Source organism: Mytilus galloprovincialis, chromosome 9 (genome assembly GCF_965363235.1).
Source record: "Mytilus galloprovincialis chromosome 9, xbMytGall1.hap1.1, whole genome shotgun sequence".
Lineage (NCBI taxonomy): Eukaryota > Metazoa > Mollusca > Bivalvia > Mytilida > Mytilidae > Mytilus > Mytilus galloprovincialis.
Window position 1 is genome coordinate 120556 of NC_134846.1, and position 12975 is coordinate 133530.

The following is a 12975-nucleotide window of genomic DNA, read 5'->3' on the forward strand; positions in this document are numbered from 1 at the left end:
GCTTCATCAAAAACTACCTTGACCAAAAACTTTAACCTGAAACGTCCACTTTCATTTTCTATGTTCAGTGGACCGTGAAATTGGGGTCAAAAGTCTAATTTGGCTTAAAAATTAGAAAGCTAATTTGGCTTAAAAATTAGAAAGATCATCTCATAAGCAACAAGTGTACTAATTAATTTTACTAATTAAAAGATGTTATTTAAACCTATGTGTTTAAAATTTTGAAAAAACTACAAAATCCCAATTTGTGACAAAACTTGAATTTGCTACTCAAATAAGTGATTTAAAAATCACTTATTTCAGTAAGTCCCCTGACTGTAAGAGTGAGAAACCAGTACTAACAAGAATGTGTCCAAAGTACACGGATGCCCCACTCGCACTATCCTTTTCCATGTTCCATGGACAGTGAAATTGGGTAATTATCTAATTTGGCATTAAAATTAGAAAGATCATATCATAAGCAACAAGTGTACTAAGTTTCAAGTTGATTGGACTTCAGCTTCATCAAAAGCTACCTTGACCAAAAACTTTAACCTGAAACGTCCACTTTCATTTTCTATGTTCAGTGGACCGTGAAATTGGGGTCAAAAGTCTAATTTGGCTTAAAAATTAGAAAGATCATCTCATAAGCAACAAGTGTACTAAGTTTCAAGTTGATTGGACTTCAGCTTCATCAAAAACTACCTTGACCAAAAACTTTAACCTGGACGAAGACGGATCACATTGGTTCTTTACATATTTCAAGAGTGTGCACTGCCTCTGGGTTTTATATTGTGTTTGTCTCCAGCATTGGAAGTCATGGGTTTGAATCCTTAACATGTCAAACCAGAGATGTAAACATTTATATATTATTATATTTGTTGAGTTTCGGCTAAGCATGAAGTGTTTCCAAGATTGGTCAGCATGAAGTCATAATAGTTTTCCACAAAATCTATTTTGAAAAAGAAGGAAGACAAAAATGCAACAATTGTCTCCCCTTGTACAGTTCGTTTGTAAACTGGCTATGGATTACAGTAGTAACTACCGTACTTAAACCAGTTGGCCACCGAGGCCCCACAGGGCCTAAAAACAAATATTTAAATAAAGTTTCTACTGTTACTTACAGTTGATTCAATACCAGCTAAGATTTTCATGGATGAATGTTGCCCATCAACTTTCTTTGTCATTTTGTACATTTCATACTTTTGTCTCAATTTTCTGTTGTGAGCAGCATACTTTTTCAGTTTAGCAGGAATTGTAAGATGGCACCTACAAATAAAAATGTTTTAATCAGTATCTAAGCAAAAACAGACTATAGTCTCCAAAGAAGAACTGTCCATTGGAATACCCTAAATCTTGTAATTCACAATAAAACTTCAGTAATATGACAAATGTATCTAATTGTTCAAAAGAGTAACCAGGGCGCAGCTTTATACGAGGCCTAAAATAAAATATTGTTTGTTTCCCCAATCCCCACCGACCCTGCAAAAATGGTGCTACTCATAAAATTTTATTGTCAAAACTAAGTCAAATATTATTTTATTCATTTCTGATTTTCAGGCTTGCTGGATCGTCCGATAATGTCAAGCTTTTTGGAAAAATAAAATTATTTCCCTACCTACCTACTCACACCTGGCTAGGCAGGGTCAGGATTGGGGAAACAAACAATATATTAATCTAGGCCCGACAGCAGAGTTCAAACCCTGAACATTAGGGCAGGTATGGACACAACATTCAAGCTTGATACAGCTCTGAATTTAGATTGTGATTAAATAGTTGACACAACACAGGTTTCTGACACATAATGAATGTGGTCTAAGAACTTAAACTTAAAAACTTTAGATTTTAAATTGGACATTACCTATCATGGTCCAATATTCAAAATCTAAATACATGGTTAGATTCAGCATATCAAAGAACCCCAAGAATTCAATTTTTGATGAGATCAAATAAAGTTCAATTTTGGACCCTTTAGACCTCAATGTGGACCAATCTGATAACCAGGCCCAAACATCAAAAATCTAAATACATGGTTAGATTAAGCATATATCAAAGAACCCCATATATACAATTTTTGTTGAAATCAAACAAAGTTTAATTTTGGACTGCAATTTGGACCAACTTGAAAACTGGGACCATAATAAAAATTATAAGTTAAAGTACATGGTTAGATTCAGCATATCAAAGAACCCAAAGGATTCAATTTTTGTTGAAATCAAACAAAGTTTGATTTGAGACCACAATTTGGACCAACTTGAAAACTGGGCCCATAATAAAAAATCTAAGTACATGTTTATATTCAGCATATCAAAAAACCCCAAGAATTCAATTTTTGTTGAAATCAAACAAAGTTTAATTTTGGACCCCAATTTGGACCAACCTGAAAACTGGGCCAATAATAAAAAATCTAAGTACATGTTTAGATTCAGCATATCAAAGAACCCCAAGGAATTCAATTTTTGTTAAAATCAAACTTAGTTTAATTTTGGACCCTTTGGACCTTAATGTAGACCAATTTGAAAATGGGACCAAAAATTAAGAATCTACATACACAGTTAGATTCGGCATATCAAAGAACCCCAATTATTCAATTTTTGATGACTTCAAACAAAGTTTAATTTTGGACCCTTTGGGCCCCTTATTCCCAAACTGTTAGGACCAAAACTCCCAAAATCAATCCCAACCTTCCTTTTATGGTCATAAACCTTGTGTTTAAATTTCATAGATTTCTATTTACTTATACTTAAGTTATGGTGCGAAAAAAACAAGAAAAATGCTTATTTGGGCCTCTTTTTGGCCACTATTTTCTAAACTGTTGGGACCTCAACTCCCAAAATCAATCCCAACCTTCCTTTTGTGTATATAAACCTTGTGTTTAAATTTCATTGATTTCTATTTACATATACTAAAGTTATTGTGCGAAAACCAAGAATAATGCTTATTTGGGCCCTTTTTTGGCCCCTAATTCCTAAACTGTTGGAAAAAAAACTCCCAAAATCAATCCCAACCTTTCTTTATTGGTCATAAACCTTGTGTCAAAATTTCATAGATTTCTATTTACTTAAACTGAAGTTATAGTGCGAAAACCAAGAAAATGCTTATTTGGGCCCTTTTTAGCCCCTAATTCCCAAACAGTTGGGATCAAACTTCCAAAATCAATCCCAACCTTCCTTTTATGGTCATAAACCTTGTGTTTAAATTTCATAGGTTTCTATTCAATTATACTAAAGTTATATAGTGCGAAAAAACAAAAGTCTGATGCCGCCGACAACGACGATGCCATCGTGATACCAATATTCAACCAAAAAATTTTCAATTTTTGCAGTCGTATAAAAATGCAAAGAAGTGTTCAAATGATTATAAAAAAATCCAGAAAATTCGAAATATCAGTTTTTCATTTAACCTTCTAAAACTTTAAGGTTGAACAGAACACCTCATAACTGTGAGATAAAAAAGTTTCCCAACTGTTGTGTAATAATTTCTCACACATTCTAACAGAAACTACATTTGCATGAGCTTGACCAACACCCCAGGTGCCTCATAAAGAGCAAGAACTACTTTCCCTATGGATCCCCTGAGTTCACCTCTCGTTTTTGGAAGGATTCATGACCTGGTGTAGCATATTTTGGTCTCTTGTGGACAGTTGTCTCATTGGCAATCATACCCCATCTTCTTTTTTATAAAAACTAGAGAACTGCAAAAGTGACGCCACCCAAAATTTGAACTTGATCTTTGTTTTATTGTAATAAGCCTTGTATGTAAGTTTCGAAACATTTGATTAAAGCCAACTAAACCTACAGAAAGGAAACTAACTTTGAGATGGACAAGGGTAAAATTTAATGCCAACTCTGATACTGTATTATAAAATTAATACACTTTAACAAATTATTTGCCTTGACTTATAAACATAATTTTTCAATTTTCATGTTTTCAGGCTTAATCTTGTTCTCACTGCTTATTGTTCAATCTTACCCATCTCTCAGGAGATCAAATTTCTGTTTTTCAGTTGGTTTATTTTCTGGTACATTGATCTGAGACAAACGATTGGCTAAAAAGTCTGCTGAAACTTGTCGACTATCTTGTTCCGTGTCTTTGATGTCTGTACGATTATCTCCCTTTTCAGCATTCTTCCCATCATGCAATTCAAAATGGTCTGTGTCCTCCTTATCTGCTGATTTTGGTATTTGACCTGATCGCGTAGACTGCACTTTTTCAATCTGACCTTCAACTTGACCTCTTTTCTGTGACACATCCTTAGTTCTAGTTGAAGGCTGACTGGCAGAACTCTTTGGTACAATTTGATTGGAGGAACTTTTGTTAACTTGTCTATATCTACTAGCTGAAGTTGGACGAATTTGAGGGGCAGTTTTTGTAATAGAGGTAGATTTTTTAGGAAATGGTATGGATGAATTTGTTTGAAATGGTGCCTTTATATGAGACTGGAATGTTTTTTGAGGTTTTCTGATTTCTGTTCTTGGTTTAACCTTATTATTTACTGCATTCTTAGTTTTTTCATTTTCTACAGAAGTAGACTTTGTAACCACAGTAGCACTTGATTTAGAACCAGCTGTTTTAATATTATTGATCTTTGACTTGAGCTCTGAAGAAGTTCTTGCAGTATTGTTTTTTACACTTTCTTCATCAATATATTCTTCCTTTCCAGGTTTCAATGATTCAGTCTGAAGATCTAGATCTTCTTCATGGTTGTGTTTAAAGAGTTTTGTAGCATCATGGATATCATTTTTAGATCTTTTTGGTTCTGCAAGCTGAAATGAATAAAATAAAATTGTTTTGTTATCAGCTTTTTATTACATCAGTGTTTTTAATTTATATGATCAATAACAAAGTGAAAATGGTCATTTATGAAACTTTTATAATTTCTGTTTTCCATCTTCAAACTTGATAATAATTTTAGAGTACAAAATCTTGGTGATCAAAGAAAACAACACAAAATTCATATTTAACTGGAAAATTCCAATTCCCTTACCTTTTCTTTTACTTTGTAAGCTTTCTCAGCTTTTGACAGAAGTTTAGTTACTAGTTCCAACTCGGCTTTTTCAACAGATGACAGTTGATCTACAATTAACAGAAAACAGGATTAACCTTTGAAACTATTTAATTTACATGCAATAATTTTACTTGGGTATCCCTGAATCTCTATATTTATTGAATAAAAAAAGAAACTTTTCATCAAATGCATCAACCATTGACATACAAATATATCATGACCAAGAAAATTTCTGTTGAAACATGTTAAAGAGAAGGGTCTAAATGATAAACGTACACTGAATGAATAAATTTGATCTATGACATAATGTAGATACAAAATTAATAAAACAAGGGGGTTAGATGTAAAACAATATCAGAAAGACAACCAGTATACATTTGTATATAAGTATGTATTTTTCTATTCCTGAGAGTGTCAGCTCTTAAAATAAAAAATACTTTAATTTAAATATTTTATAGCCCAGTCTGATCATTGGCTATATATATTAATCCGTCAGGGACGGGTCTGGATGGGAGCCCTTGTTTTCTTTCTTCTTTATGGTAATTTTTCTCTATTCTTTATACTTTTTGTCTATTATTTTCTTGTCTTCATACTATCATGATTATACCACCTCATTATTCTCTATTCTTGCTTTTTTTGTCCATTTTCCTTTATTCATTATTTGTTGGTCTATTTTCTTTATAATCATAATATTCTTTGACAATCATAACAATTATTGTCTATTCTGCCATCCACCCCTTCACACCTGATTTAGACATGCTATAGTTATATCCCTTTAAATCATGTGACCTCTAAAACTTTACCTTCTTCAGTCAGGGGAGCTTCTTTAGATTTAGTTTCCTCATCTTTTTCTTCATTTTTAAAAGTCCTGTTTCATAAAAAAAAAAATAACATGAAAAAACACATTTGAGAGGGTGATAGAGCATATTGTTACTCCAAGAAAGATGTGACACATTGATTTGAGAGCACTTTATCCTTTTAATAGCTTATATATAGAGAGATTTTTGTATACCAGGGCTCACACTGAATAAAGTGGAGAGACTGGTGAATAAGTCATTGTTTGTAATGTTGTCCAAATAATTGTTTACTAGTCTGGGGTATCTGACTAATGGCTTGTGTTTGTCATTTTTGTAGCAGATTTAATAATAACAAAATTATAAATAACAAGGATGTGTCCAAAGTACACGGATGCCCCACTCGCATTATCATTTTCCATGTTCAATGGACCGTGAAATTGGGTAAAAAATCTAATTTGGCCTTAAAAGTAAAAAGATCAACTAATGAGGAACATGTGTACTAAGTTTCAAGTTGATTGGACTTTAACTTCATCAAAAACTACCTTGACCTAAAACTTTAACCTGAAACTCACACTTTTAATTTCTATGTTCAGTGGACCACGAAAATGGGGTCAAAAGTCTAATTTAGTTTAAAAATATGAAATATCAAATCATAAGAAACATGTGTACTAAGTTTCAAGTTGATTGGACTTCAGCTTCATCAAAAACTACCTTGACAAAAAACTTTAACCTGAAACTCACACTTTTAATTTCTATGTTCAGTGGACCACGAAAATGGGGTCAAAAGTCTAATTTTGTTTTAAAATAAGAAAGATCATATCATAAGGAACATGTGTACTAAGTTTCAAGTTGATTGGACTTCAGCTTCATCAAAAACTACCTTGACCAAAAACTTTAACCTGAAGTGGGACGAAAGGACGGACGGACGCACAGACGGATGGACGAACGAACGAACGGAGCCACAGACCAGAAAACATAATGCCCCTCTACTATCGTAGGTGGGGCATAAAAAGAAATAATAATTTTTCAATTAAAATAATACAATTTATGATAATGCTTGATATTCAAATATTTGCATTATCATGATTATGATCCTGTTCATGGCTTCTCAGTTATTGAGTTAAGCTTGAAATATTTCAAGCAACTAAAAACAATAAATTGCAACAATGCATTAGTACCAACTTATATAATTATGTTACTAACAGGACTACAGGATTTTAATCAAATGTCTTGTATCAAATTAAAGGAATGTAACAAAATGTCTTTTTATTGATTTTGAATGTGTATTTTTTACTTTAGAAATTATTTTCTACTGTTAACTGATCCATGCATGTGTCTGTAGTTATTGTACAGAGTTTTTTTTTTTTGTCATTGTTGGTCGTCCTCCCATTTGTTATTAATGTTGGTGATAAAAGAGAAAAGTTGTACCAAGGATTTGTATAGTACTATACAAATCCTTGGTTGTATTGAATGATTAATAAATAAACTTTTCTTAAATTTTCTGTTGATAATTAAAAAAATCATCAGAAATAAAGCAAACCTTACCTTAAATGAACTTCTAGCTGACTATACAGCATAGATTTTTCTCTCATTGTTAAAGGTCGTATGGTTGCTGGAAATTGCTTACATCCACTTCAATTGAACTTTGGCAAATGTTTGGTGGATAGTTGTCTCATTAGCAATCATAACGTATCTCCTTATTTTTATATTAATTATTGTTTAGGTCCATTTGAGTCACATGAGCACCTGTATGGGGGTGTCCAAGTTATCATATAATCCCAGCTTATAAGCCAATATAATTACATAATCATTAATTATTTTTTTGATAATCAAATAATCAAAAGTACAGTCCTAGATTATCAAATACATTGTAATCAATTGCAAATAATCCTAAAGTATTTGGTAATCAAATAATCAACATAAAAACTGCCAAGAAATCACATAACCAAAAACTGTATGAGCAAGCTCTTATATAGCTCTTAGTAAAAACTACCAAGAAATCACATAACCAAAAACTGTATGAGCAAGCTCTTATATAGCTCTTAGTAAAAACTACCAAGAAATCACATAACCAAAAACTGTATGAGCAAGCTCTCATATAGCTCTTAGTAAAAACTACCAAGAAATCACATAACCAAAAACTGTATGAGCAAGCTCTCATATAGCCCTGAGTAAAAACTACCAAGAAATCACATAACCAAAAACTGTATGAGCAAGCTCTCATATAGCTCTTAGTAAAAACTACCAAGAAATCACATAACCAAAAACTGTATGAGCAAGCTCTCATATAGCTCTTAGTAAAAACTACCAAGAAATCACATAACCAAAAACTGTATTCATGAGCAAGCTCTCATATAACTCTTAGTAAAAACTACCAAGAAATCACATAACCAAAAACAGTATGAGCAAGCTCTCATATAGCTCTTTGTGTGTTTAGGTTTTCTACATCCTTGTTATTGATTTACAATTTTTGGACTTTGGATTTGAGTTTCTTCTGTTGATTTATAACATGTATAAAATGAATATTTATGATGTACATGTACTCACCATGGTTTAAACAGATCATGGTAACCTTTACAAGTTGTCTTAGTCAGTATCTTTTTCTTTTCAATATCATTCAATAATCTTAGAAGTATTTGTAAACTGTAAAAATAATATAACAAAGTTTAAGGTGAAAGTGATGAAAAATGTAGAAAACTCCTGACCTGTGATGCATCTAGCTGTATATATGTTTCTGATAGAATTGTTTCAATGCGTAAAATGTAAGTTGCTAATATAACATCATGAACATATATATATACATTTTGTACCCATGAACTCAAAATAATTAACTTTATTTTATATTTTATTTCTTACAGTTGAGCATTTCTCTGTTCTATGTGTTCCTGATCTGATGATTGTTGCTGCCATGTTGTAACTTGCAAGTCATCTAATTATATGCATGTAATTTACATAAAATTTGTATATCTTAATACCAAAGAGAATAACAAGGAACAAGATTTTGAATGAAATCTGTTTCTGTTTGTAATAAAATGAGTCGAGAATTTCTTATTCAGGTTAAGAAACTCACCTTAAATCAATCAGGCTAATTTATATATATATATATGTACAAACAAATCAGTATTTATACAATGTATATATGCTGATAGATATATAGGAAGATGTGGTGTGAGTGCCAATGAGACAACTCTCCATCCCAATAACAATTTATAAAAGTAAACCATTATAGGTCAATGTACGGCCTTCAACACGGAGCCTTGGCTCACACCAAACAATAACTTATAAAGGGCCCCAAAATTACTAGTGTAAAACCATTCAAATGGGAAAACCAAAAGTCTAATCTATATAAAAAACTTCGTAAATGAAAGTTGTATTATATTCATGTTAATGTTGTTTTCAATATGGGGACAATTCCCTTATTACCATGATCACAGTAGGAAATCTATAAAAAAAAAAAAATCAATCTTCCAATCCTCAAAATGGATAACTTTTTATTTTCCTATTTTCTGACTTTTTTATTTTCCCGCATTTGCACAGAAATCTCCTCCATTCTTCTGATTTTTTTGTCAATAACTTTATAGTCTTTATGTAAAATATAGGAAGGAGCATCATTACAATTTCATTTTAATTATTCTTCAAAAAAAAAAATTGTTACTTATGATAGCTCATACATGCTAACTTTCACGATTTAGGCGTGTACTACATGATTTTCTAGTCTAAACAAAAATAACCCGTCTATAGAGGAATAATTTTATCCCTCTATACAGGTATAAACACCATATAGAGGATTTAAAACTTTTAAAATTACACAGCTGTGTCTGCATTCAGAGAAAATTGCATGGTGTTAACACAGCCATTTTTGTTAAAGACTAAAGTGTATAGATGAACCATACTAGTATAGGTCACCGTACAGCTTCAACAATAAGCAAAGCCCATTACTCATAGTCAGCTTTAAAAGGCTTCGAAATGTCAATGTAAAACAATTCAAACGAGAAAACTAACAGCCTAATTTATGTACTAAAAATGAACGAAAAACATTATGTAACACATAAACAAACGACAACCACTGAATTACAGGCTCCTCTTCTTCTTCTTCTTTAAGTTTCTAGCGATCCTTCAATTATTGAAGATTATTCGCCGGGCGTCGACGATAAAATTTATAATTTACACTGTAGCAAGAAATAATCAAAAATAACAAATCAAAAAAATCAAAAAATCAAAATAACATATGTACATTCGAAAAATGAATTTTGATAAAACTATATACATTTGATAACAGAATAGTTAGGGGTAGAATATGGGGATGAGAGCAGATTCTGTGATCATACTCTTAAATCCCTCTACTGTACTGCATGATACTATTTGTTGTGGCAGATAGTTCCAATTTATAATTGTTCGTGGATAAAATGAATATTTATAACTGTCTTTAGATGTTTGTATTTGCCTAAATGAGTGTGGATTGCTATATGTCTGGTTCTATTGTCTAGTGGGATCAAAAGGTTATGTGTAGGGACTGCAACAATTTCATGAATAATTTTGTAAAAGAAAACAAGTCTGTATCGTAAACGCCTAATTTCGAGTGGGTACCAATTTAGGTCTGTCATCATTTCAGTATCTGAGCTGGTGTTATGGAAGCGGTTGCATGAGAAGCGTGCTGCTCTTCTCTGAACATTTTCAATTTGTGAAATTTGCTGTTTTTGATGTAGATCCCAGATTGTTGAGCAGTACTCTAATTTTGGTCGGACAAGAGCTTTATATGCATGTGTTTTAACTTTTGGTGATGCTATTTTTAGGTTTCTACGAATAAATCCAAGGGACTGATTTGCTTTTGATGTCATGTTATCTATATGTTTGTCCCATTTTAAATTTGATTGAAGAGTTAGGCCTAAATATTTTGTAGAGTTGACTTTTTCTAGAGAGTGATTGTGTAATTTATAAGTGAAGTCTAAAGGCTTGCGTTTTTGAGTTACACTGAGAATGTTGCACTTATCAGGATGAAAATGCATGAGCCAGTCCTGCTCCCACCTGCGGTTGCTTCTAAGTCAGACTGTAATTTATATGCGTCATCTGGTTTTTTAATTTCCCTATAAATAATACTATCATCTGCAAACAATCTTAATGTACTATGTTCAATATATATTCTGCCAAATCGTTGATAAAAATTAAAAATAAAATTGGACCAAGTACTGTGCCTTGGGGTACCCCAGATGTTACAGGAATTTTGTTTGATGTTTCACCTTCAAGGACTACAGTTTGTGTTCTGTTTGTTAAGAAATCTTGAATCCAATGATATGCATTGCAATTTATACCGTAGAAACCAATTTTATACATGAGGTGATCTTCTTCTTCTTCTTTAGTTACAGAAAACCATCAACATTTTGATGATGTGAAACTTTATCAAATGCTTTTGTAAATTCCATTATTATGATGTCTTTTTGAATGTTTTTATTATTTGAATTTGCAAGATCTTGAATAAATGATATTAGCTGAGTTTCACAGGAGTGGGAGGATCGAAAACCATGTTGTAAGTCATACAGTATTTTATTTTTTTCCAGATGTTTCATTATACAACTAGCTACAACATGTTCTAATAGTTTGCAGCAGATGCAAGTCAATGATATTGGGCGATAGTTTATAGGATCGTGTTTGTCGCCTTTTTTGAATGCTGGACATACACTTGCGTGATGCCAGTCGTCTGGGATCTTTCCAGAGTTCATTGATGTTTGGAATATGATTGATAAGATGGGAGTGATAGATGATTTGCACTCTTTTAAAATTTTTCCATGGATGAGATCAGTCCCACCAGCTGCTTTGTTGATATTGATATTATTTAGAAGTTTTCTTCTTCTTCTTCTTTTTAAAGTTTCTAGCGATCCTTCAATTATTGAAGATTATTCGCCGGGCGTCGACTATAAAATTTATAATTTACATTGTAGCAAGGAATAATCAAAAAAATGTTTACAACTTGTGCTAATGAATCATGTGAATGGTCATTTATTATATCTAAAAGTTGTTAAGGGAGCTACCATTTGATTTTTATGGGGGGGGCTAGGATGAAAAATTTTGTCCTGCATTTTTTTTTATATAGCTGTAATCTCTGTCCTGCTTTTTATTTTTCACTCTGTTCGGTCCTGCCTTTTTTTTTTTTAGTTTATCCTGACTTTTTTTACCTAAATTGTCGTCCTGACTTTTTTTTTTGCAAGTGTCTCATCCTGCCTTTTTATTTTACTCAAAACTCCTGTCCTGCCTATTTTTTTCAAATTTCATCCTAGCCCCCCCCCCCCCCCCCCCCCCCCCATAAAAATCAAATGGTAGCTCCCTAATGTTGTTTTGGGTTTGCTTTTCCAGGGATGACGCTTGTTGTTTCCTAAATCAAAGTCCCCACCAATCATTATGGCTGACTTTGAGTTTGCGTTTATTCTGCTTATGGATTCATTAAGTATCTAAAATAAATCTAAAGATGTGTCATCATCTGGCTGAGGTCGATAATAAGCACCTATATTATATATAACATTTACGTGCATTTGATATCAATAGTTCTACCCATACCATTTCACATCCTGTGTCTAGTTCTTTGAGTTCTGTACATACAAAATTATTTGAGGAGAAGCTCTATTGATAGTCGACTTTATTATTTACAGAATTTTATTGAGAGAACTTCCGATTCCTGTGTTAATATTTACTATTTCCTGACTTAGGTTAAGAGAGACAAGTTTCCTCATTATTTGAATCACAGCTTGAACAGTATGTATTTCATCAGCAAAAAGACAGCATCATTTTTACAGGGAAAATATCATTTTTAAAAATTATTACACCTACCTGTCAAAAGTATTATTTTTCATGGAGGCTGCCATGACAGTTTGAAAACGAGGTTACAGGGAAACAACTAAGTACCTATAATTGTTTCAAATTTTTTGATACTAAAATGTCCGTAAATGTTGATAAAAAAAGAGTAGCAAGAAAACATCGTGCGATTGACATATTGTCTGCATGTTCCACATTTTTTTATGTTCCCCGTTTTTTTTTTTTTTTGTTTTTTTTTTATAAATAATCGGTTGTTAAATAATTTGCCAGTAAGTTCAGCATTATTATTCTATAAAATTATCAAATGTTTGAATTAAGTTGCTACATACATTTTGTCTGATTTATGAACGTACAATTAAACTAAAATTTAACACAATAACTTTTTTT

General features: G+C 32.1%; 1 protein-coding gene across 1 annotated transcript in view; it reads right to left on the reverse strand.

The window, feature by feature from the left end:
* The window catches only part of LOC143046453 (uncharacterized), a 28017-nt gene extending 15342 nt beyond the window's left edge, over nt 1-12675 (reverse strand). Inside the window, exons 1-6 of the mRNA XM_076219613.1 lie at nt 12604-12675; nt 8332-8427; nt 5791-5855; nt 4967-5055; nt 3952-4745; nt 1104-1248 (exon numbers count right to left, since the gene is read on the reverse strand). Of these exons, the coding sequence (XP_076075728.1) occupies nt 1104-1248; nt 3952-4745; nt 4967-5055; nt 5791-5855; nt 8332-8427; nt 12604-12638 (1224 nt within the window). The 5' untranslated portion in view covers nt 12639-12675. The remainder of the gene's footprint in view (nt 1-1103; nt 1249-3951; nt 4746-4966; nt 5056-5790; nt 5856-8331; nt 8428-12603) is intronic.
* Between the last annotated feature and the right edge of the window lie 300 nt (nt 12676-12975).